Source organism: Zootoca vivipara, chromosome 4, assembly GCF_965207765.1.
Source record: "Zootoca vivipara chromosome 4, rZooViv2.hap1.1, whole genome shotgun sequence".
Classification (NCBI taxonomy): domain Eukaryota; kingdom Metazoa; phylum Chordata; class Lepidosauria; order Squamata; family Lacertidae; genus Zootoca; species Zootoca vivipara.
Window position 1 is genome coordinate 4,975,770 of NC_142587.1, and position 26,935 is coordinate 5,002,704.

The 26,935-nt window shown below is 41.0% G+C and overlaps 1 protein-coding gene across 7 annotated transcripts in view; it reads left to right on the forward strand.

Annotated features, from left to right (window-relative positions):
- Nucleotides 1-26,935, forward strand: part of TDRD3 (tudor domain containing 3) — a 61,871-nt gene that overhangs the window by 23,389 nt on the left and 11,547 nt on the right. For 6 of the 7 annotated variants that reach the window (XM_035114764.3, XM_088667461.1, XM_035114761.3 and 3 more), the window contains 5 exons: nucleotides 385-519; nucleotides 2,723-2,879; nucleotides 5,193-5,318; nucleotides 12,679-13,502; nucleotides 14,446-14,571. In XM_035114764.3, the coding sequence (XP_034970655.2) occupies nucleotides 385-519; nucleotides 2,723-2,879; nucleotides 5,193-5,318; nucleotides 12,679-13,502; nucleotides 14,446-14,571 (1,368 nt within the window). Of the gene's footprint in view, nucleotides 1-384; nucleotides 520-2,722; nucleotides 2,880-5,192; nucleotides 5,319-12,678; nucleotides 13,503-14,445; nucleotides 14,572-17,942; nucleotides 19,331-26,935 lie in introns of those variants that run through there. The other variant, XM_035114760.3, reaches the window with a different exon arrangement.

A 26,935-nucleotide genomic window follows, 5' to 3' on the forward strand; every position in this document is an offset into this window, starting at 1 on the left:
ACAGGGAGGGGGGGGGGAGTTGATGGTTCAGATATCACACTAGCCAAGGATTAAAATGAATATGTATAGTGAATCACATAAATATGTCAGACTTCAGGTAGATGTTTTGACTGGTTTATTTTGTACATAGAATGTTTTGGAGTCAAAACATTTTGTTATGTATAGGTTGGGTAATAAATTTGATAGTAATAATAATAACCCCCAATTATGCTTCTTAAAACCTTTTAACATTGTATTTTGTGATTTCTAGAGAGTAGAAATCAAAATTTTGTTTGCAGGATTGCTAAAAATGAGTGTCTTCAGACTGCCTTTCTATAGTAGTTATATAAAGAAAGTTAGTGCTGGTGTTACTAAAACATTATTTTCCTGATCTCTTCTCTAAAGACTAAAACATTTGGAGGAGGTGGCAGTACTAGAAGCAATCTCAGTGTGAGTGCAGGAGGGAATCGAATCAGGGAAGTGTTCCAAAAAGAGAAGATGAAGCCTGAGGGGAAAAATGAAGGTGTCTATCGAGAACTGGTAAGGCTGGAATCTCAGCAAGCCTTCAAACATCAGTATTTTATATGAAGTGTAAAGGATGTTCGGGGGGAGGGGGAGGGATGTCTTTGTGCAAGGTATGCAGACATCTTGACTACCAGTACAATTCCTATGTGTTATATTCAGTGGAGCTTACTGAAGGGTACTTCAGTTAGGATTGCAGCCTAACTCAATATTTGATTAAAGTAAAATGTTAAAGTGCAAGAAAATTGAAAACCAATTGTCATGGCTAAAAGGTAACATCTTTGCAGATATGTTGTTTATAATCCAGATTTACCCCCCTCCCAAAAAAATATACAGATTGATGTTGAACTTTTCAACTATGAAAATATTGCTGGATTTTAGTGGCTATCAATTACCATTCATTCATTCCCTGCTCATCTGGCTGGGTTTCCCCAGCCACTCTGGGCGGCTTCTAACAAAAGATTAAAAATACATTAAAACATCAATCATTAAAATTTCCCTAAACATGGCTGTCTTCAGATATCTTCCAAATGTCATTTAGTTCTTTATTTCCTTGACATCTGATGGGAGGGGGTTCCAGAGGGTAGGCGCCACTACCGAGAAGGCCCTCTGCCTGGTTCCCTGTAACCTCGTTTCTCACAGGGAGGGAACCGCCAGAAGACCCTCAGTGCTGGACCCCAGCATCCAGGTTGAATGATGGGGGGTGGAGACACTCCTTCTGGTATACAGGACCGAGGCCGTTTAGGGCTTTAAAGGTCAGCACCAACACTTTGAATTGTGTTCGGAAATGTACTAGGAGCCAATGTAGGTCTTTCAAGACTGGTGTTATGTGGTCTTGGCAGCTGCTCCCAGTCACCAGTCTAGCTGCCGCATTCTGGATTAATTGCAGTTTCCGGGTCACCTTCAAAGGTAGCCCTATGTATGGTGCATTGCAGTAGTCCAAGCGGGAGATAACCAGAGCATGCACCACTCTGGTGAGACAGTCCATGGGCAGATAGGGTCTCAGCCTACGTACCAGATGGAGCTGATAGACAGCTGCCCTGGACACAGAATTGACCTGCGCCTCCATGGACAGCTGTGAGTCCAAAATGACTCCCAGGCTGCACACCTGGTCCTTTAGGGGCACAGTTGCCTCATTCATGACCAGGGAGTCCCCACACCTGCCCGCCTCCTGTCCCCCACTAAAACTGGTTTAAAATGTTGTTCTTTTGCCAAATCTGTAGTTTGACATCAACCTTGCTAGTGATTATTTAAAAGGTCATTGTGGCAGCAGTGTGCAAGTTGAACTGTTCTTGCAAGCTGTGGCCAGGATCCAGAGAAATGCAAACCTAGTATCATGTGCAAACCTTGTGTCTTTATTGAACAGCAGTTCCCTGTGCTATAATGTGAGCTGCTTCTGAAACTGAAGGAGCTTTCAAAAGCAGTTTGGCGTGGAGGTTAGCTATTCAAGAGGAATTTAAATGTTTGAGGTTACCTGTGCACGACTATCCCTCTTGAAATTGGTTGGAAAGCACTTTCAAATGCAAGAACCCAGATGGATACTGGGTCACTCAGCCAGGCTGAAAAGTGCCTTCTTTTGAATTCGTTCAAGGCAGGTAGTAGCTGCTGGATCTGTGCGCAGCCCTGACAGTGAGAGGGCTGTGAAACTTGCAGTGTGATTGCTGCATATAAGACGGGTCTTTTTCCATCGTAGTGCAACAGTTCACGATTCCCAGGTTGCATTGAATGATGTGGGGATAGAAGTGTACTCATCCCAGGCTTTCCTGCCTACTCCAATCCATTGCAGTTTTCTGAACCTCCTTAAAAGACTCCCTTGAGTGGTGAGCAAATCCTGAAATGTGGTACATGGACTGTAGTGGTATGGGAAGAGCTCCAAATTAGTGGGAGGCATAGGGCTCACAATTAGGTGGAAGCATCCTCTACCTACTCCTGCCCTCCTTGGAGATAATCCAGGAAACATAGAAATGGAGACGTTTAACCAAAGGCAATAAATATAGGGCATATTTTGATATTCCTTTTGTCTATGGTTTGTATGAAATTATGACTTTGTAAGAAATTACTCTAAATTTAGCAAAACAGACTTGTCTTGTGATCTTGTGTGTCTTGTCTTGTGTGTACGTGAAATACTAATTTGTGTTTTAATTTAATATAAATGTTCACTTTAAAAGTAAACAGTTTTATGGGGTACATTGTATCCATTTATTCATGTCTTCTATTGCAGGTTGATGAAAAGGCTCTCAAACACATAACAGAAATGGGTTTCAGTAAGGAAGCAGCAAGGCAAGCGCTTATGGATAACAGCAACAACCTTGAAGCTGCATTGAACATCCTTCTAAACAGCAATAAACAAATGACTGTACAAGGGCCACCTCCTAGAGGTACAACTTTAAAGGCTGCATCTTACAGAAAAGCATTTGAATAGGAATAATTTACTTCTGAACTACAACCAAAGGTTTTGGGTGGTTTCTGTGAAGCCACCACCTCTAATTACTTCCCAGTTAACATTGCTGGTGATGTGTAGAGTGTGAGGCTATTGTAATACAGTACATAATGGATTTATAATACAACACCCCAAGGGATTCTGTAGTTGTGGTGCTGTAAAGCTTCTTTCAACGAATGTCTAACCTGCCTTAATGTCACCAAGGTAGACAGCAAGGCCAAAGGGGGCACATGAGCCCAGGAAATGACTTAGCACAAGGAACTGGGAAAAAGTTGTTTGGAAGAAGGGAGTGATACTGTTGAATGGTGAAAAGGAGCAGGAAAACTAGGAAAGAGTGTGCACTGAGGTGCACGGGTCTAGGAACCTTAAGGGTGAAGTTTCTTCTCCTTTTTTTCCATTAAATTTATATACTTCATCCTAAGATCTCAGGGTAAAAATACAGGATAAAAGCACAAAATAAATAGTTAGAACAAAAACAGAGCAGTACCCCCACTCTGCCACAAACACTTTTAAAGGGCCATAGAAAATTACTGTAATCAGCCCAAGGCCTGGTTGAAGAGGAACACTTTCACTCAGCACCTAAAGGCATATAATGAGGTCTCCAAACAGACCTCCCTGGAGAGAGCATTCCACAAACAGGGAGGCCCTGCAGAAAAGGCCTGTTCTTGTGTTGCCACCCTTTGGACCTCTCGTGGAAGAGGCACACGAAGAAGGGCCTCATGATGATCAAAGAGTCCAGATTGGTTTATATTAGAATTATGCCAAAAAGCAGTTTAAACAGAACCTCTTGGAATTTCTTCCACTTGGTTTATTTTTCACATATGCTTATTTACAAGGGACGCGGGTGGCACTGTGGGTTAAACCACACAGCCTAGGGCTTGCCGATCAGAAGGCCGGCGGTTCAAATCCTCGCGATGCAGTGAGCTCCCGTTGCTCGGTCCCTGCTCCTGCCAACCTAGCAGTTCGAAAGCACGTCAAAGTGCAAGTACATAAATAGTGGGAAGGTAAACAGCGTTTCTGTGCACTGCTCTGATTCGCCAGAAGCGGCTTAGTCATGCTGGCCACATGACCCAGAAGCTGTACGCTGGCTCCCTTGGCCAGTAAAGCGAGATGTGCACTGCAACCCCAGAGTTGTCCACTACTGGACCTAATGGTCAGGGGTCCTTTATACTTATTTACAGTAGCACTAACTGGGAATGAGGGGTCAGAAAAGGATGAGTTAATTTTTATCCACAGTGGAGATGAACACTCCATCACTGTGATCAGCACACTTTTTAATTTGGGCAGGATCTTGTAAACAACTTAATTTTACCAATTCTTTCCTTACTATCACTGCTATGTGGTAAAAGTAGCATATGCTCAATTACCAGCTTCTGTGTCTTATTCTACCCCAAAACGTGGATCCCACAGAAGGTTTTTGGCTATTCCACTTTCTTTTATATTCTGGCTCCCCATCCCACCTCATTTAGCTCATGGATTCTTCCTGTAATAATCGCAGTTAATTCCCACTGGACCTTCTTTCTATAGTGGTCAGGTTCAGTGACTTTTTTGTCATGCATTGAAGAGGCAAGGCAAACTTGTTGTTTTGGTCAAATAAGAATAGTGTTGTTACAGACTGTTGTATACATAATTTTTTAAAAAAAGTCTCAGATAAATCAGTTTGAGTGGACATAAGGTAAAGGGTTCATGCATTCCCTGGTCAGGTGATCATCTCACATGATGAGAGGGAGAAAAGGAGCTTGATAACTAGCTTGGTTCCCAACCTAGCTCTCCTCTCTGCTTTGGAGGGTGAATGTTTATAATGGAACCATGCTGAATTGTGGGAGCTCCCTGTAGAATTAGAACCCTATTTGTATTTGGAATTTGCCAGAGCATGAAAAACTTGCCTTGCATCCAGGTGCAAAGATTTTCTCTGAACTATATATCCTACTTTAATACACCTTAACATGATAGGTGTAAAATATTGTCAACAAAAAAATGGAAAAGATACATAGCCATCTAGTTCAGCCTTCCCCAACCTTGTGTCCCAAATGTTGTTGAAGAGCATTTGCCATGCTGGCTAGGGGTGATGGAGTTGTTCTCCCAAGAACTTCGGGGAACACAAGATTGGTGGAAGCTAATCCAGTTGATAAGTTACTACATTCCTTTAAGGTTTCTCTGTATACCTAACTTTAAAATACTTTGAATTGCTTTATCTTTCAAGCTAAGTTCATTTGACCATAACTGAATAGGTTATATGGTTTATTTCTAGGGAAGGGGAAAGGCAGAGGCCGAATACGACCTGAAGATGAGGAAGAACTAGGAAATGCCAGGCCATCGGCTCCAAGCACACTGTTTGACTTCCTGGAGTCTAAAATGGGTACTCTTGCAGTAGAAGGTATGTAGACAGGGTGGGAGTTGTTTGCAGCTTTTTGCACGACACCATGAGTAGATCCACCATCCATATGAGTAGATCCAGCTCCTTGGCTAGTTCACAAGTTCCCAACTGCTGTGCCTAGGGTGGGGCTTAGAAAACCTCCTGCATAAGTCTTCAGTCCTTATAGAAAGATGCTGGAACTCTTATCTCCTTGACTTATTTGCTCTCTTTGCTGTGAGCCTGTGTGTACAGTATATGATCTTAGACTGTTAACTGGAATTCCTGTTGACCAAACTGGACTGTTCCTTGGTCTCACTCTGAATCACCCTGTAAGTGAAATATGACTCTTGGCATCCTTCTCCCTGATAGCAGGATATGGACCATTGCCACACTGGCTGGGGTTCATGGACGTTGTAGTTCAAAACAGGTCACCCCATTGGCTAAGCTTGATCTAGGGTAATAATTGACTGGGTAGGACAAAGTGCTGGAGCAAATGGAATCTCTATACCATGTTGATTCAGGTGATTAGGGCCCCTGCAGAGTGGTTCCTCCTCCCACCCTGACCTCTGGGCATTCCTTTGTACTGTATAGACCTAGTATTGTGGAGCAGGCATCACCTTGAACATTTATAGCTGTCCTCTTAAGTTAGGGTTGCCATATGTCTGAGTTTTCCTGGACATGTCCTCTTTGGGGGGGCAATATATCCATCCAGGAGGATTTTTGCATTTTATACGAAATGTCCAGGTTTGGGTCTGGAGTGGGGTCTGGAGTGAGGTCTGCAGCCTGCGTTGGCACCACCAGCAACACTGAGGACAGATGTTGAGGAGGACGATGCCAGACTCGCATGCCTCCTCTGTCCCCGGTTCCAGTGGTGAGGCGGATGAGGGGTGGCGGTGAGAGTTGGGGGGGGGGGAGTTCATTTATTATTGTTTTTGTTCATGGCTTTTTAGTTGAATATAGAAGGTTAGTTGTATGATGTAGGTGGCATGCTGATGGTGTGCCCAGTGCACGCGTGCTCCCACAACCCTCCCCCCGACAGCTTTTCGGAATATGGCAACCCCATCTTAAGTTTCTCCAACACCACTTCACAAAGGGGTAGGGGGATTGCTCTGTCCCGGTCTCCCTGGAACTCAGAGCATTGTTTTATGGTTGCCATAGTCCTATACTTCAAGCCACAGAGTTCCACTGCTGGAATCAGCTACTCCAGGATGAGGAACTTGGCACAAAAGTGCAATGACTCGGCTTTTTTATTCTCTCATAAGACCAAAGTCCAGATTTATCTCCTCAAGCTAAGAGCCATCTGCCTGGCATGAATTCACATCCAGTTATTTTTCCAGAGGAAGTAGCATGATTCATACCAACGACGGCTCAACCCTTTTCATACATCAGCAAGCAGTGTGGGACCCGGTCACTTGCACTTCACTGTTCTTCAGAGTGGCAGAACAGTAGAACTAATCTAGTGTTTCCCAAAATGGGAAGGCGCTGCAAAGATCCCGGTACAATTGGTGGGTGTTGAATAAAGCTGAGGAGCCCGTGGAAGCGACAACATCTCCCCTAGCTCCAGCAGTCATGCTGGAGGTCAGGGGTTTCTGCAGACCTGAGTGAGCCATTTTCAGCTTCACCCAGGCTCAAGAAGTAGATTGCAGCTTGCCTGCCTATTTGGCCAATGGCAGGTGGGCTATGGCGCCAGCCCCACCACTGGGGCGGATTGGACTGAGCCGGCCGGCCAGCTTCACTCTGGTATGGCCCATGGGTTTTTAATCCTGGGGCCTAGTTCACCTCATAGAGCTGAACATTAATAAATTGAAGGCAGCGCACTAGGTTCATCCTTCTCATTAGGATTATTTTTAATGTTATTTGTCATTTTTATTTTAATACTATCCTTCGTTATCTTCATTTTCTGTGTGTAATGCAAATGTTACTATGGTTGATTTTAATAAATAATTTCATTTCAAGTTTCAAGGTGTCTTATTTACAACATTTTTCTTTAGGACATAGGTAGAAATATAGATACATAAAAGAATGCAAACTTGTCACTGCATCTTTCTCTTTGTTCACTTAAGGAAGGTTGATTTCCAGGCGGGCGCTGAGTATTTTTTTTCTGAAAAGGGGGCAGTAGGCCAAATAAGTTTGGGAGCCTCTGGTGTAATCCATCAAGGCAGCAAAGAGGGAAACTTTAAAAGCGACTGGTTGAACAGATAACATTTTAATCCCAGCAAATGGGTTATCCATGAGTTGGCTTACACTTGGCTCATCCAGTGAAAAGGCCAGAATGTTTTTTTCTCCAAGACCAGTCCTAGTGGGACCATTGGTATGCTGCCTTGTCTTTCCCACTCATGGGCCCAGAATATTAACCAAGATCAAAGCAGAAAACGCATATTGGTCACCTTGGAGACTTCTTTCTGGCCAGGTTGTGTATAGTTTGCCCGTGTTCGTTATAGCTCAGACTGTTGCATTGTACGGTCTGCCCAAACATGCTTAGCCAATAGCCCTTCCTTTATTTTAGACTGGACTTGCTCCAGCTTTACTGTAGAGGCTCAAAGTTCAGGGCTAGGAGGCTCTGGGATATTCTTCTGGAGTACTTTACACTCTACTGGCAGCCCAAAGGGACTCGGCTCATAGGATATACCAGAACACTCGGACTCATTTAATTCCGTGGTGCCAGAAAGTCTGGTTCTCTATGATGGTTTTGGTTGAGGTCTAAAGCCTAATACCCTCTCCAGCCAGCCTCCCACAGAAGTAGTAATGGCCTCTCTCAGGGGATTGTTGCAGCTACTCCCGAGTAAACACGCCCAAGTCCATCCTGTCTTTAACGGTTTTATTGTGCATAGTATTTACAGTGCAGAGATAGCGGAAACGACCTCCTAGTCACTCGTAGAATCCGGCAATGGCGCCCTTCTGCTCCGGGGCCAGCATAATAGCTTGGGCACCCCGAAACGCCGCCCCCTAACCTTGCATTTAGGCGCGTGCCTCAATTCGGGCGCCGGAAGCGGCTGTGCTCCCTCTCCTCCTTGTTGGCTGGAGTGGTGCAGGGGCTCTGACACATCGCTGAGCCGTGCCTCCTCCACTCCGCTCCCATCCTCATTTCCTCCCCCTGACCCACTACTGCTGCTCTCGCTGGGTGAAGTGCTGGTCAGGATGATGGGGGCAGGCTCTCTGTAGGGAGGCCCCCTAACAGCCTCTAACTAGGATGGTTTTGTTTTTTAAAAAAGGATAAGACAAATTGATGGAGTATATTTTTCCCTTGTTAAAAATGGCTACAAACCACATTGGCTATGTTCTGTCTGCACTGTCGGAGGCAATGTGCATCTGAATTCCGTTTGCTGGGAATTCCAAGTAGGGAGAGTGCTGAGAAAAAACAGGGTGCTGGACTAGAAGGGCCACTATCCTGATCCAGCAGGCTCTTCTTAAATTCTTACATACCTTGCTCTTATAGCAGGTATGTTAGCCCTGTGAAGACAATGGTAATGCACTTTTGAAAGTATATCTGAGGTGTGTCTTTCAATAGGATGTCATTTTGAAACTGAGGGAATAAAATAAATCTTATATTAGTAAATATTTACCAAAATGTAAATTATAATGTAAATAGATATAGATACAGATACAGATATATACACGCATTGCAGGAATAATACTACTGTGGACAATTTATCATAACTGAAAAACCACTGGTACCTATTATGTTACACAAGTGAACATATTAATTTTGTGTTCCTTTCCTTTGTGTTTTCAATTTTTATTTAATGCTGTCAGATAATATTGAGATTTTCCAGTGTAAGAATATGTAGCTTGAAGTTGTTCTGAAATGTCTGTATATTATTATTTCTTAAATTTCTATACCACCCTTCATCCGAGAATCACGGGGTGGTTTACAACATAAAAACACAAAAACACATCCCATAGTAAGAAACAAGTATCCCGCCCTTTGTTTAAAAGACCAAATAATGTTAATCAGCCAAAAGTCTAGTTATAGAGAAACAGTTTTGCCTGGTGCCTAAAGATAATGTAATGAAGGTGAGCCTGCTTGTGGAGAGCATTCCACAAGTGGGAGCTACTGCAGAAAAGGCCCATTTTCGTGTTGACACTGGACCTCTTGTGGAGGAGGCAAAGGATGAAGGGCCTCATGAGGATTGCAGGGTCCACGTCAGTTCACATGGTTCCTATGTTGACTCCCCAACTATTTTATATGAAGTGAAACAGTAAGCATGTGACATTAACCCTGAAGCTACTGTGAGGGTTGTTACTGGTATAACAGGGGTGTGATGTTTTGCATTAGAAATTATACTCTAATATCTGATAGTTGCATAGTTCCAGATAGTGGGATAAACAGAGAAAGTTTGGTATATAGTGTGCAGTTGGAAGACCAAGGGGCTAAGAGCTATCTCTTCCTTTAAGTTAAAAAACAAAGCACAAGTTTTATTCCGAGCATGTTATGCACTATACCAGGCATCCCCAAACTTCTATAAATCTATAAATGAAGATCTATAAATCTATAAATGAAGATCTATAAATCTATAAATGAAGGACAGTATAAAAATTTAATAAGCAACAACAACACTGACCTGGTGCAAAAACAGACTTTTCTTCTGCAGGCAGTTTTGCAGAGAACTTTAATCCAGGGATGGTGGGACCTCCAGATGATGTTGGACTCCAACTCCCATTCATCCCAGCCAGCATGACCAGCATAGCTGCCAAGTACCCCGTTTTCCCTGGGAAACCCCCAGTTTTTACTTACCTTTTCCCGGTGGTCCCCCGTATCACTTCGTTTCCCGTTTTTCTCTGTTATTTTCTCCTGCCGGTGGCCATTTTTTTCTTTCCGATTTGCCCTTCTATGGGCACAAAAAATGGCCGCCGCCGGCTTCAAAAGTCGCATCAACGCATGTCCGGAAGTGCATAAGACGCGAATGTCGGCGGCGGCCATTTTTGGTGCCCATAGATGGGCGGAGCGACACCGGAAGTTGCGTCGACGCACTTCCTGACATGCGTACAAGCGACTTTCGAAGATGGCGGCGGCCATTTTTGGTGCCCATAGAAGGGCAAAGCGACACCGGAAGTTGCATCGACGCAACTTCCGGTGTCACACGGCTGCCGGTTCCTGATTCTGCAGTCCGGGACTTGGAAGGTAAGATGACCAGTGACCTAGGAAGATGGGTATGAGATCCCCATCTCTGCTTTAAGCTAAAAACTTGAGGATTGTTGCACAATTATGGGGCTCGCCTCAGGTCCAACACTCCTAGAAGCTTATCAGCAGTTCATTTTCGTAGCACAAAGGAAACTGACAGGAACTCCCCCCCCCCCCCCGCCATTTCCTCTGGTATTCCTTCTCCAGTGAGCCATTAGCCCAAACTCTCAAATTGCGTATATGCTTTCGCTGGACAGTAGTAACAAACCTAATTTGACACTTAAGAGCAGGACATGCTGTTTTGTCACACAGCTAGACAGCTCTTCAGCTATTATGGTAAAATGAAATTGGGGAAAATAGCTTGGAAAATGGTTCAGTCTTTGCCTTAATTGCAAGACAGGAAAGCTTTTGTCTTATACTAGGTAGTTTTAAGATGACAAGCATTTCCCTTTTAAGTTGTCAGTCAATCATTTTATTCACTTAGGTTCCCATAAATCTGTGACCTTGAAAAAATCATGCCAGACTAACCTCTTTCCCTTTGCAGGAAGCTACAGAAATTCATTGGGTTGGAAACATCTGCTGTGATGGTTAATAAAATCAGTGCTTTTTTTAATGGAGAGTGGCTTTCAAAGTCCAAAATTACTGTCAAATACAAATAGTCTGAAGGGACAGGGTAGCAAAATTACACCAGTCCACTGACTTACCTGACTCAAGGTGGACTCTGACTGAAGCAGTTGTAATGAATGTTTTTCGTCTATGTTCAGCCTGAATTAGTAAAATTTGCTAGGGAGATCAACCAAATTAGATACCTTGTACACTCAAGAAATCCAGCACACATTTCGGACAGAATTAATTAAGCAATATAAACAATTGATTTGAGAAGGGGGGGAAACTAATATTATCCAAAGCAAAGCATGCACCTTCAGATTTATATTAGGATTTAACATAGTGTTTGTGTGTCTAAACCACAGAGCCTAGAGCTTGCCAATCAGAAGGTCGGCAGTTCGAATCCCCGCGACTGGGTGAGTTCCCGTTGCCAACCTAGCAGTTCAAAAGCATGTCAAAGTGCAAGTAGATAAATAGGTACCCCTCTGGCAGGAACATAAGCTGTGTTTACGTGCGCTTCTGGTTCACCAGAAACGGCTTAGTCATGCTGGCCACATGACCCCAAAACTGTACACTGGCTCCCTCGGCCAGTAAAGCGAGATGAGCGCTGCAACCCCAGAGTTGTCCACGAATGGACCTAACGGTCAGGGGTCCCTTTACCTTTTTATCTTACTGGGAGCACTAATATATTAATTTCTTTCATTTAAAGCAAGTGTTTATGACACAACAAAGAAGCAAAAGTTTATGACTTCTGCTTTTATACTCTCTGCTCAACAATGAAGATTGGGGTTTGCTTCCCTTACTATTTAAGCTAGACCAGCACAAGATGAAGCCTGTGGATTGTTTATAGTCTCTTTCCTGGCCATTTCACCCCTCGGCCCCCTGGATTTAAACTACTTTTAGGTTTGTGGCCCTTTCCTTTCTCCTTGATGGAGTTAAGAAGTTACAGCCATTCCATAGTTTAGAGGTTGTGGTCATTCCATGAAATACATTCCTCTGAGGCATTGTTTTCATTCTTCCTTACTCGATTTCCCAGACATCTGAGTTGAGCGGACTATGGTTACCTGCAAAATAAGAAACATCCCAAACCACGAACCCTTCAAAGCATGGTTTGGTAGCAGTTGTTGATTAGCGGTAGCCATAGTTTGCTCTATTAACAGCTTCAAAATCAAGAGCTTCAAAGTGCTTATCTTTAGGTGGCTCATTCCTCCATTGTTTAACTCCTGTAGCTTGTGAAAACGTCATTCAGGTTAATACCAGCTACAACATATGAACACTTTCCCACGTGTCTTGCTAACATATATTATTGACATGCTTCTTGATTGCACCTTATAGAAAAGTTGTATGAGAATGTTCTATGAAGTTTTATTAGGTTGTGATTTTATTATTATTTTTAACTCCCTTTTTAATTTCATGTGAATTCTTGACTTTGATGTGTAATTTTGGCACCCTAGAATCTTTGCTGAGAGGCAGCATATAACTAAAAATAAATATAGGTTGAGAGTGACAATGTGACCTTAGACTCCATGTATTATTTATACACCAGATGATCAACTACATATTGGTTGCCAAATATCTAAACTGTCTTTAGGAATTAAAATGGTTTGATACTGACTAGCTGCGTCACTAACAACTGTTGTTTTTCTTTTGTAGAACCAAAGTTACAGACGCATCAGGGGCAGCACAGAGTGATGAATACTGAGCAAAATGGCGTAAAAGTCTATAGTCAGCAAAGGCATGTTCCTCGAAATGACACTAGGCAGCCAAGGAATGAGAAGCCACCTCGTTTTCAGCGAGACAGTCAAAATTTGAGGCACGTCATGGACGGGAGTGTATTAATGAGAACCAGAGCTTCCGAAAGGCAAAATCCTTCGGGCCCTGAACAATGGATTGAAGAGAGAAATAGGTGTGATAGACTTTATGCTCGAAAGGATACTGCTTATCCCACAGCTATTCACCCTGGTGACTTTCATTTCAAGCGGGACATCCCAGCGCAAAGCAGACAAGGAAAAGTTTCATCACCCATGGAAATGAAAGAGAACTCTGCTGCTCAAGATGCGCCTGACAACAATAATCAGAAACAGGGAAGTAGGGAAAACCAGATACACCATCCTGACAATTTCTATGATAGGAAAACACTAATGCTAACAAATGAAACTTTAAGTGGCTTAAAAAATGAGCAGCACTTTGGTATGAACGTAGATTATCAAAACCCTGTTAGAACTGATCGTTTTAGTTCTGTACCAAATGGCGATGTGGAACATTTTCAGAAAGGAAGGAGAGTTGGACCTATTAAACTGCCTGCACCCAACATGGCCACAACATTTGATGTAAAAATGTACTATGATACTGGGCCCAAAAAGAGATCTGGGCCCATCAAACCAGAAAAAATGGTGGAACCATCTACTTCAAGAGAGTATGGGAAAAGCTGGCAACCAGGGGATGAATGTTTTGCCCTTTACTGGGAAGATAACAAGGTATGCCCTACTCAAATCAAGTCAAATTGTATTGCTTCTGTTTTAAGTGCAAGAGGCGTCTTTGTACTATCAAACTCTGGCTATTGTTTTGGGGAAAGGGACAATTGATAAAATATCCCTGTTTATTATGTATTTTGTGTTTTTTATATTGTGATTTTGTGTTGTGAACCACCCTGAGATCTATGGGTATAGGGCTATATACAAATTTAATAAACAATAATAAATAAGAATAGCTTCCTGTCCTTGGTGGCACTCTGTTGTGTTGTGTGGAACTAAGAATTTTTTTGTCATATCTGTAGTAATAGGTGTTCAGAGGATATTTCCTTAAAAGCAGTAGGCTTTAAGTAATCCTGGGTAATAAGTGTGAAACAGAAAGTGGGACTCTTAAGAGTGAGTTTTCTCTGAATAAGTGATCACAAAGAGACATATGTGCAGCCTTGTTTGTTTCCTCTGTACAAAGTGTGTAAAATGCAAGGCACTTAAGCAATTTTAGGATATTTTAATTTTTAAACAATTGTAGATTATATTTGCATATATAGTAAAACCTCTAAACTTGGACTGCAGGTGCCTTTTTAAGAATCAAGGATATGGAAAAATATTTACAACTGATAAACAAAATCAACCATTCATTTTTAGGGTGATTGGTCATCTTTTAATTTTTAATTATTATTCTCTAGTATGTAATGCAGTTTGCCAACTCAAACCTCACTAATTAAATTGTCCCCCTATCATTTAATCAGCTAAACTATTGGTTGATTAAATTGCAGATTTAAATCTTGCACTAGGAATGTTTGAAAAGAAAAATGGATAAAGTTACTATCTGCTGTTTCTTATACTTTTTTCCTAATCCTATTACAGATTGGTTTTTATCACATGGTTTGTGCATATATTGTTGCTTTTGCAGCTAAAATATGTGAACCTCTGTTTTAAATGTCTTTTCCAGTTTTATCGAGCAGAAATTGAAGCTCTTCATTCCTCTGGGACAACGGCAGTTGTTAAGTTCTGTGATTATGGAAACTATGAAGAGGTGTTACTAAGCAACATCAGACCCATTCAAGCTGACACCTGGGTACGTGATAATAAATTGTATACAAAGAGATAAAGTACATAGTTCATACGAACAATGAAGCCATAAACAGATGACTGGTAATCGTGCAGAGAGTTTGAAGTAAAAGCCTGAAGAAGAGAATTCTAGAACTGGTTTAAGACCTTCTTTATTACATATCCATCCATAACAATGCCTTAAAGAATCTGCATGTGGTCTTACACTCATGTAATAAAATGTAAATTGTTCGGGCAATATACTCTTGAGTCACTAGCAAAATAATATTTATATGAAAAATTAACAGAATGCTTTTTAAATTTGCTCTGTCAAATTAAGGTTTCTGACTGACAGCTTCCATATGGTTCTGTTTTAGTTTAGGAGATGATAAATTCATAAGTCTTAAATTCCAAAGGGTTTTTTAATCTATCTGTATGTACAGGTAAAATTAGAGCTGCTTCCACCATTGTTTTAATTGTGCTCATTATTTTGAAAAATGCTACTTAAGTATATTAGATAGGTACAATAACCATAAAGACCTAAAGTGCTTCATAAAATATGCCATTCTAAAAGGTCTTATACATCATGTTCATGGAAAGCTCTATTTAGGTAAAACTCTAGTTTTAAAAACCCTTTTGTTTAGTGCACGTTTATTCAAGAACAATTGGGTCGTATCCCAGCCAATTTAGTTCTCAGTTTCCCACTCACACTGCTCCCCACCCCTGATCCTATAGAAGCATCCTTGCCATGAGTGCAGCATTGGTTAACACCCACTGCTTTGAACTCGGTTTTACTAGGGCTGTCTGCATAATTGGCTATGATGACACTTTATAACAATCCTGTTAATGGTACACAGAAGAGTGAGTGCTTGAATTGGCTTTTACATTTTCAATCCTTTCTGTGTTCTCTTTCTGAGTTTTTTCATGGATTTTTGACAACCCAGTAGAAAAATTAAAAATCCATTATGGTTTTTTATAAATTTTATGACTTAACACAGCAGTTCAAGTAGTAATTACCAGAACTTGTGCTACATTTTTTCATGCTGCTGATAATTCCTCACATTTTATTCTCTTTCATATAGCTGCGAACTTTATGTAAAGTGGAGGACCTTGTTTTTCTTTCTATACAAGCTTCTGCATTCTCTTAGTACTAGTTTCTTCTAGCAAAGAGGTCTGTTCTGTAATTCAGGATGGGGACAGTCGACGGATGTCTAGAGTCTCCTGCTCTTTTCCGTCCCATTGGATTAATTAGCTCTCAGATTCTCTGGCATCCAGCCCAATCTGAAATGTATCATGTACTGTCACAGTCCCTGTTGTGGGTCCCCATGCAGTTCTTCTTGCACGACTCCCAGATTTCCAGACGACATTGAAGTAGGTTTAGAAGCCATCAGTGCTGCCACACATCTCTGCAGGATCTCGAGATAGGACCCAGGAGCATTATGCACCTTGGTCCTTGTGCAACATTCAGAGCCTCGGTTGGCAGAGAAAGCTCCAGGCCATATTGGCAGCCACTGGAAAACCCAACTTTTGTCATACCTGTTTTCGTGGCCTAGAGACCCAATACACTCATCATTCAGAATCTGTTTAGTTTTCAGATGTCCTGTGGATATCCAGCAAAGAATTCGGGTCATTTCAGGATGAAATAAGAGAATCCACCCAAAGCTCTCATTTGTATTGATGCCTTGCTAAAGATGAGTTATGCTAGTTCAGTGTTCGTCTAATTATGGGCTTGGTCAGCCTGTTGCATGATCTGAGGGACATCACCTGCACTGTGCTCTTGTCGCTTGTGGTGGCTGCAGACATACCAGTTCCAGCCAGCGTGCTTCATTATGATACTATGGTCATGCACAGTCTATAGCAGGCATCCCCAAACTTCTACCCTCCAGATGTTTTGAACTACAATTCCCATCTTCCCCAACCACTGGTCCTGTTAGCTAGGGATCATGGGAGTTGTAGGCCAAAACATCTGGAGGGCCGCAGTTTGGGGATGCCTGGTCTATAGCATCAGGAGGAAAACTGGTAGGCAGGGCTTAAATAGCAGCAGCTGCTGCTGCTGCAAGTAGCAGGTGAAAATACAAGGACAGAGAAAAGAGAGAAGAGGCTCAGTGAGTTGGAGGCAGTCTGTTGAAGGACAGGTGTGTGTGCCACACCCACCCACACCTCGTGGTAGCCTTTTCTAATTGTCTTGCCTCAAATTTTATATAATGAAGATACTCATAATACACACACTTAAAACTGACAACAAAGCAACATAAACAATGCACCCTTAGGAGTTGGTCGATTTGGAGAGTGCTTGTGAATGATGCTCTGGTTGCAGACGGCATCCAGCCTAATCTCCAAACAGCAGCCAGTAGGAGAGCTGTCCCTTGTTTTGTTTGGATCCTGCATCTGGAGGTGTACCTAGAAATGGCATTTTTTAATTTTTGCTTCCTTACCATGGAATTGAGTAATTTCCATTTTGTTGAAAATAAGCAAAAATGGATAGTCTTTTACAGGTTCAATCCTGTTATGGTTCTACCTCTTAAGCCCTTCACAATATTGTTTGAGTCCTGGCGAAGAAAAATAGCATAGATTGACTAATACTAAAGTATCTGATAAGGAATACGGGGAAGCAATGTTACTGTAATAAATGCATTTCAGTTATATTAAAAGTAAAAGAAAGGGCTATATGAATTCTGTATATTTCCTAAAGCAATAAATGTGAGATTTTGAATGAGTTCTTTTCAAGCAGACATACAGGTCTTTCAATAGAAAATGTAGATGAAGAAACTTGCACTTTCCATCGCTCAAGTATTGTTTGAACGTTGAACTTGGCTATAGATATGTACCCTTATATATGCAATCCACTGTTGTGCTAAATGTAGCAGTGATCACAAAATAAAGGTATATGTTTGCAAAAAAAGAGCCCAAAATTAAATGCCATCATAACAATAAACTTTTTATTTTGCAACATTTAAAATAAATTTGAAAAGCATGCATTGTTCAGAGACTTCAGGCTAAATTAAGTCTGTTCTGTAGAAATGTAAAATAAACACAAGATAACTTAAACCTAAAGTGTTATGTTTTTCTCAGATTTCAGGAATATATTGGTTACAAATGATTATGCACTTGTCAGCATCTAATTTCATTATCAGTACTAGTTTTTCTTCTTACTCTCATACGTTTGTGTACCTTCTCAGTAATCCGTAGCATTTGGCTTTATTTCTGGAAGTAGAACTTAAGCATCTGGTTATAATATAGGTGTTCATGGTTGCTGTCTAAGAGTACTCTTAACCCTACAGTAGCCCGACAGAAATAATGAGGTACTTTCGAGTGACAGTGCTTCAATAATGGAGCACATCTTTTCAAACAAGTACCTCTTGAATCAGTCAGCAATTTTGAAACTTTTCATCTTCACAGAACACTTCACTTCAACATGTCTGCCAAGGCGCTCTTGTGCATTGCAGAGGATTCTCAAGCAAATTTTTGGTTGCACACGAACTTCACAAGAGGCACTGGTTAGGCCTGATGAGCTGAGTGTGCCTTAGAACAAATACAGTGGTACCTCGGTTCCAGAAGTCTGTACTTAACCTGAAGCGTACTTAACCTGAAGCAAACTTTCCCATTGAAAGTAATGGAAAGTGGATTAATCTGTTCCAGACGGGTCTGCGGAGTACTCAATCTGAAGCGTACTTAACCCGAGGTATGAGTGTAATTGGTTCTGGAAGTCCGTACTTAACCTGAAGTGAACTTTCCCATTGAAAGTAATGTAAAGGTGGATTAATCCGTTCCAGACAGGTCCGCGGAGTACTTAAACTGAAAATACTCAAACCGAGGTATGACTGTACACCAAACATTTGAAAGTTAGTTATGTTTCCTCCAGACATTTGTTCTGTTGTCAGCCTTTTAGTCATCATAGAAATCTGAATATTAAGTAATACTACTGCATATCTGAAGGCTCTTTCCAAATTCACACACTTTAGTTTTAGCTTATTGGTAGTATGCTGGCAACCACCAGTAAAATAAGACAGTGAATTGGCATGAATGCTCTAGGTAATGGCACATAGCCTTGTCCACATGAGCAAAGCTGTACTCTATGTATATAAGGATAAGTGCTTCTGTATCCATCCCACAAAGGTGACCAATCTGAGAGTGACTTTTCTTATCAGGGTATCTGGACCATCTGTGTTACACTAGAGAGGGAGGGGTAAGGAGAATTTTGCTACCCACAAGGTGAAGATTATGTGTAGTAAGATGATCATCTGTAAGGCTCCTATTTGTAATAGGAAGAAAGTGAAACATTGGAAAACAGTGCATATGCAATTGCTGTGTGCTGGTTAGCAGGAACACAGTGCCCAACCTTTGTGTTGTGTTTTGAATCTCTCTCTCACACACACAGGAAAATCACTCTCCATGTCATGAACTCAAATTGGGTTAGAAACCTTGTTATCAAATAAGTAGTGAGCTGTTATAGGGGCCTATACTGCTGTTTACATGCTGCTCTTGAAGTTTCTTAACAAGTGCTACACGTCAGTTTAGAGGTGGATGGGGAAAAGGCTTTTAGCATAAACTAATAAAACTTTCTTTGATTTAAATGTACTTCCTGTATTAGCAGTGAAATGTGATTCTTGCCTTCATTTACAAGTAGTTTCCATAGTAGCTCTGAAAAGTGACTTTGAAACAGTTCTAAAAACCCGTTTTCTGTTGATTTTACTGCAATGAAACTAGTGCCATGGGTGAAAACCATACAAAGTGACAGAAGGGTATATATGATTTTTGAATAATAAAAACCTACTTCTCACTAAGAACGGTTGACATAAAAATATATATTCATTTGGGATGCTGATCTACTGGCTGGTCAACACACCACCTATATTTGATTGAAGTCAAATATTCCATGAAGTCAAAAATATTATTGGGTAAACAGTATCCAGTCTCTTTTTTGATCATGATATCATCCAGTAGCCTTGGTAGGAGAGGGAGGCCCATTTCTCCTCAATGCTGCTGGAGACAGGATTAATTTTTCTCACACATGCATGCATGCATACACTGTATATATTAGGAGCAGACTTCTTTACCTCACAACTCCAGAAAACAGCATATTTCTTTCCAGTTAAGCCATTTGGTCTGGCTTTTTCTATCCATGTGCTGTAACTTTGTGGGATTTGTGGAAAGGCTTCAGATAATTAAAATAGGATTGACTTTTCAGAAGTCTTAATAGCAATAATCACAAATGATAAGCAGCAGTTATTGGTGAAATCATCTGGTTTGATGAAGTCAGATGCACTCCTGTGCCATTCAGGGATGACTTTATGGATTATGTGACATCAGTTCATTAGTTTTATATGGGCCAGTACTTGTGTTATGTCTTGTAAAGTGCTGCTTGTACATCTTAGCATTTATAACTTTGAAGTGAATAGCTGAATGGAAGCAGCACTCACACAGCATTCTGAAAGAGATTAGCATGGCTGCAGCCCACCTGTTGGTCTGTCACAGAGGTGGGGAACTAGATCTGGCCAGTGGGCTGAATCCATATAGACCCCATGGACCAAGTTTATCACAATGACATACAGTGACCTATTTTTGCTTGTGCAATCATCAGATTATCATGGATGGCAGAGCTCTTCACCCAGTGCTTTGTAACCCCTGGTGATCAGCTGATTGGCAGTGTAGCCATGCCTTTATCTGCCCCACACCTGATGTCATATGTGATGCCAGGTGCAGAGTTTATGGGCATGGTTTGGTCATGGCTTGGAGCCAGTTAAGCCTCAGGCTGGAGATGCTCCACCCCAGTCTATCATGTGCTTCTTTCATAGTGGAAGGAGTCCTTGGGACTCAGATACACCATTTTTTTATGTGTATGCTTGAAAGTGTATAGTGTGGAACCAAAACAACAACAACAACATTTGTGAGTGAAGATATATAGCTACACTTGTCAGAAATATGTGATTTGCTGTGGCTTTTTGTTTAATTTGCACTTGATGAAAATCCCTATGTGTGCTCCTATGTTTCTTCTGAATGTAACTGGGGCAGAGATGCATTGAAACCACATCAGTGGTGGTAAAACAACCACCACTTATATTCAGCTAAGACATCCCATTAGTGCAAGGGTGTTAGCCTGCGCGCAGTGGGACTTCACTTCTTGTGTCTCTCCCATCTGCTGTAGAATGTTGGCAGAACCCTCAGAACAAAATGTGGAGGGGAGGGAAGACATTTTGGGACAGGAGAGGAAGTCCCATTCTGCAGGCAGAAGTTATTGCATTAGTGGAACAACATTGTCAGATACAACCCTTGTTTTTTTATTGCTGCATCTGAAATGGAGGCTTAGGGGAAGGCTGGAAGAAAACATGATGAAGACATGACATGACGATTATCAAAAATTAAGGGCAAACTATGGAACCAACAATCTGGATTTTTGCACTGAATAGTCATTGAATTCTGCCAAACCAGTATTTTGTAAGCAGGCAGGCTTGGGCAAATTATGGGAATATGCAGGATTTCGGACGCTTAGAAAAGTAAAATTTCCATCAACTTCAGTGTCACAGAGGAACAAAATGTTTCCTCTCCCATTTGGGTGGGCGGGTAGAGAGAATGAAAGATAATTTTTGGGAGAAACTGGAATATTTACTATGCTTTTTTATCATTTCCTTGTGAGTTTCTTCTACTACGATTTGAGAGAGTTTCCAGGACCTACAGTTGACAGTGAGGAACTTCTGCCAAATGCCCAAATTAGACCCACCAGGCCATGTTCACATAGCCACAGTTGCCTGCTATTCATCTGCTTACAATACATCAGGAATGGAACAGCTAAAGTCATGGTTGCAAAGGAACAATCAGAAGCCTTAGAGTGGTTCTCGGTTGTTTTGTTGCAGCCCTGGCTGCAGTTTACATTTGGCATTGAATACAACCACAGCTGCCTTATAAAAGTTGACTGATAGTTGGACAGCCCCACCCACCTGTCAAATGTGGAGGGCTGCATTTTGATCTGGCCTATCCAATGGAAGTGGTTCCCCTAGCCTATGGAATTGTAAGGGTCTTTGTTGTTGGCATCTGTCTGTCTCAAGAGGCAATGAAGTGCAGCACGGAAGTGACATCCCTGGGGCACAAGCCTGGGCAGTGTGTAAGGAGGTTCTGGGCTGCCCAGACAGGACCCCGCCCCTTTCAGCCTCACTGATGTGGCCTAGAGGAAAGTGGAGCAATACTGTATGTTTGGCACCAGCTTGGTAGACTGTAAGTCTAGAAATTACGCTGCAGTTGACTGCAGCTGAGCCACATCTATTTTTAAAATCAAAACAGATGGGGCAAGAACTGGTCTGAAGGTGAGCTTAAGGTGTTCTGCAAACAGCTCCACAGACCTAATCCCATGCTGTCTAGAGACTTAGCACAGGAATTTTACCATTGGGGGGTGGGACAACACTGTAAGGTTTTGTTGGTGCTCACTTGCCATCTCTAAACTTAGAGTGATAAAGAGAGAAACAGTTTTCCTTAGCTTTGCACATAAAGTGATACTGTTAGGAAAATACTTGAAAATTAAAAATTAGTAATTTAAAGGATTTCCAGTATTGGAGATGGAGCAAGCGGCAGCTGCACTGAAGGTAGTCAGGCCTATTTCAGTTTTGCCAGTTGAGAATATAGTAAAAATAGAGTTGAAATAAAAGGCCTTAATGTCATCTTGGCTTAGGAACAGGCTCCCTTCATGACCCAGAAACAGAAGAAATGAAACCTGTTAACTGGAGGCAACAGTGATCTAGCCACATACACCATAAGCACTTTTTCCCCCACAGAGGGTTGAAATTACTTTGGAAAAGTCTGTTCCCTGGCCTCAACTGATCACATTATTAAGGACCATTAGTACATCTAGACACTTGAGTTAGCTTGATGATACTGAAGTACTCGGCAATGTATCATCATTATACAATTCCACAGTAACTAAACAGTTAGCCACAAGAAACTCAGGTCAATTTAAAAACTAAAAGCACAAGTTTCTCTCTCAGAGTATTTCTGAAAGATCAATAGCTTCTGATTCTGGACTTGCATTTTTATCTTCATGAACCTAAGGAAAGTGAATATTTACTGAGGCTGAAAAAAGCTTTTTGTTATGCATGTTAGCTTGTTTTTTTCTTTTAAAATGGTACAGTGTATGCATATTTTGAAACAGCTATTTGTTTCGTGTGACAATAGGAATATGAAGGTTGACAAGATTTGAATTTAACACCACTAGAGTAAATGGAATAGATTGCCTTATAGATTGTCTTAAATGGTGACTAGAAAACATTTTGGGGGCATAATCAGCAATTAATAGCAGTATTTTTTTAAAAAAAACTTTGCTTGCTTTAAAAATTAGAAAACGTTTCATCACATATTTTTTTCAATGTTTACCCAGATTTACCAACCACACACTCTTAATGCACAAAACACATGTGCAGTACATGTTGTTGTGCATGAACACATATTCTATATATTTTTCTGGGCCTTCTCTACTAGGCAGCAGTTAGGGGGTGAGAGATGTAGCAGTGCAGCATATAAATAAAGGAATTTGAACAAAATATCTCATTATTTTCCGTATTTGTGCTTCACTTCATCCCACAACACTCCCCAGTACAAAGGCATATTATCCAATGTTATATAGGCTGGCTGTTGGGACCTGACACATTGATTCAAAAAGGGTTCATTTTTTTCAGGTGGAAGGTATTCCATTCTGAAAGCTGTTTAATTTTGGAGTCTGTTATGAGCATAGACTCCCAATCTTGTCAAATAACACTTGGTATAGGCATATGCTGTGAACACCCTGAAGTCAGAATTAGTCTAGCAAGCAAAACAAGATGGTTTATTTGATTGAATTCCTTCAGGTATAAATTATACATCCTTTCTAGCTTTCAGTTCTGTTTTCTTTTCAGAGAGATCTAAAAAAATTCAGTAACTTTATGCTTTTGAAAGCATACTTGTTTTAATCTAAGACATTGGGAGAAGAGTTTATTGAATTTTGAATTGGAGCCTTTTCTGACTTGTTGACTACATAATAACTGAACCACATTTGGATGTCAGGCTGAACTGTGTTTTAGCATGTGGTGAATTTATAGATTTATACAGCATTTGCACTCTTCTCTCCTATCATCCTATACATTCAAGAGGAGAAATTCCAAAACTTCTGCTTTTTCTTTAGGCTATCACAGTTTCTTGTGCAAAAAATAAGCCAATTTCAATTAAAGTTCCCTGTATGGAAGACATGGGAGACCTCACCTAACAAAAACCGAAAGCAGGAGCTTTCAAACAAATCTCAGCCTTGTAGGAAGGAGAAGGGAAGGCAAGAGGAGCAGGTCAATTTAGGAGGAGGCTAAGCCCTTTCACAGTGTGTTAAACTCTGGTTTAGCATGACATTCAAATGCAGCCCAGTATCTTGGCGACTTGATATTATTCAGGTCAAAAGAACTGTTGTGGAGAAAAATATTGTTCCCTGCGTGGGGCATAGGAATGGCCAGTGAAAACCATGTTGCATGTTGCAAGTGTGTGAGAGGAGTATGAGGCAGCATTCATATTTTTGCTGAAATGTGACAATTTATTGGTATTATGGGTATGTGGGCAGCAGTACATTACTTTTGCAAAAACAATACTTAAACCCCTAAATGTTTTGTCAAAGTGAACAAATTGTTTTGGAAAAACAAATTGTTTTGGCACTTACGAACTGTGCCAGATGAACAATAGTTGGATTTCTAACCAATCACTTGCAAACAATTGTTATCCTTTCTTCATGAGAGCCTTGATATTTCATATTCTCATTCTGACTGCTAGAATGATTTAAATATGAAAACGTCATGTTTCAGAGCCAATAGAATAATTGAAATGTTAATGGACATGACCTCCAACCCCTGCCAGAAGAATTCATTAGGCTCCAAACCTATCTTTGAAAAAACGGTTCTCAAATCAGTCTACATTAGTTTGCTCTAGTGAGCATATGGATAGTGAGCAAAGACCAGAACCACACCAAAAAGAAAAACAACTGACAAGTGGCAAAAATTTGGAAATATTCATTGCAAACATGATGCAAAGTAAACACTAAATTAAATAGATAATGAATGCAATATAATAGATGAAACAATTTCAGTGGGGCTACTACAAACATTAAATAGGGGAAAATATATAGCTAGTTGCATTAACTGATTAAGTTAAGATTAAAATGACATGTAGGAGATAGATGTAAAGACTCTGTGGAACAATGAGTAAATAAATTATTGGAAATTGAGAAAATATTAATCAAAACATCCTTATCTAATAGACTTTCTTGGGTGAGGTCTACTGTTTTCCATTAGAAGATTCCTGAGCAAATGTAGTCCCCGAGGATCAGTAAGAATTAAAAAGGAAACAGAAAAAAGGGAAAAAACTGAAGAAAACTAGCCTCTTTGAGACCTGACCTGGAAGGAGTCCAGGTCTCCTCATAGCAAACAAACAAGTGTGCCCAATAAAAGCATAGATTGATTCTTCATTTCTCCAAAAAAACCAAACCACTGTTCCTGCCTTCATAGAAGGTGGGTTTGGAGAGGAAAATGTCACTGGAGGAAAATCCCATGTGAACTAGAATTTGTAAGATAAAGGCCAAGAGAGAGAAGAAGGCCCTTCCCCTAAAATAAAAAAAATCGTTTTAAATCTGGTTCTCATTGGTTACATCCTCAAATAATTTTATTCATTAAAAATTAATCCTCCATCAATCTGTGACTTACACCAAGATTTTGAGTCTTTTTTGTTCCTCCTCTTTTAATTACCCAAAGAAAGGCTTCAATTTTTAAACAGGAAAATGATGTTGTTTTAAAAAAGGAAAAACAATCTACTAATGTAACATACATACTTTGACATCAATGTCTTGGAAACTTGGAAAACCCAATCTTACAGCACTAAAACAACAAAGGAAGAGCAAGAAGAGCAGATTTTTTAAAATTTAAAATGCCTCATTGCAGCAGGAAACGGCATCTCTTCCTTCATTTACTTCCTCTTCTAATTTTCTCTGTAAATTTGTGTTATTTTATTTTGGTCCATTCTGCACTGATTGACACCTTCGCTGCCCTCCAGCAGAGCCTATGATCTGGTTATGTTTGCTTTTGGTAGCATTCCACCCCCCCACTGATGGGCATGAATGTCTTGTTGAGGGACATAGAATGGACATACATGTATCCAACCATTGCCAGCATTTCCACCAGGCACACCAAAACCACTCATGCCATCTACCAAGTGACATTGTGAGAGCAAGCCTCCTTGGTGCTTGATACTGACGCCAAGATTTCCAACCATCACAAACTTTGGCTTTTCTCTACTTTGGTTCCATTCATTTTGTTGTTGACAGCAGACTGTCTTTTCAGACTAAGAGGTCACTGGAACAACTAGTTTCCTCTGATATGGCTACAACACCACACCTTAGGGACTTGACCCACTCTCAAATTTGAGCATGGCAGTTACTACTTCAGTACTGATGGTGGGTGTGGAAAATACCACACATTTGGTTCCTCAACATCAAATGGGGTCTTGACCTGGTTCATCAGCAGTAGAAATCCAAAGCTACTGTTCTGGTGCTTCAGAACCTAAGAAAGAAGATAAAGGGATAAGTTTGCATCTCAGGAATATTTCTATCTAAGTCTATGCAAGAACCCCAAATTTCATTTTCCTCTCAGCCAGTCCTAGATAGGCTAAGTCTGATCTGGCCTTGTTTGGTCCCCAGTCATATACATGTTGCATTATAAGGACTCAGTTGAAGTCTAGGTCATCAGGTTGATGTACGAAAGGGGGATCAGGGATTATATAACCCCCAGACAGAACGATACTCTCTTGTCATTCTGACTCTCTTGTATTTGAGATTGGTGTTTGCTCTCTCTTTGGCATAGTTGTATACCACATTTTGCTTGTAGCTTTCTGGGATCAAACATCCAGAGACTATTTACAGTCACTATAATACTTGAGAAAGTATCTGTGGGATCCCATAATCAAGAAGTCCCATTGGTATCAGTACTCTTGCTCCCTGCCATACCATTAACACTGCAGCTCATCAGTGGATTTTTGTAGATACATCCAAGGCATGAACCATTTTTTTGTCAGGGATGGGGACACTTAGCACCATAATATCATTACAGGAGCAGATATCCTTTGGGCCACAGGGAGTTAATATAAATCTTTCAATACGAGATCTGTTGTCTGACAAATCTATGCCTCCAAACATAGGGTGGATTGCGGGCCATGGCAGGTGCTGTTGCCCTCTGCTTGCATACTTTGCTAAACTAAGTGCGGCATAACCAGGATGCCTGATCCCACACTGAAGGCCTGCCTTTCAGTGGGAAGGGACTCATCAGTTCTAAAACTAATGACATTCTGTACCGAAGCTTCTGTACCTAGGCCCACAGTGTTCCATTTGCCCTTGTCATGAAGGTTTCTCC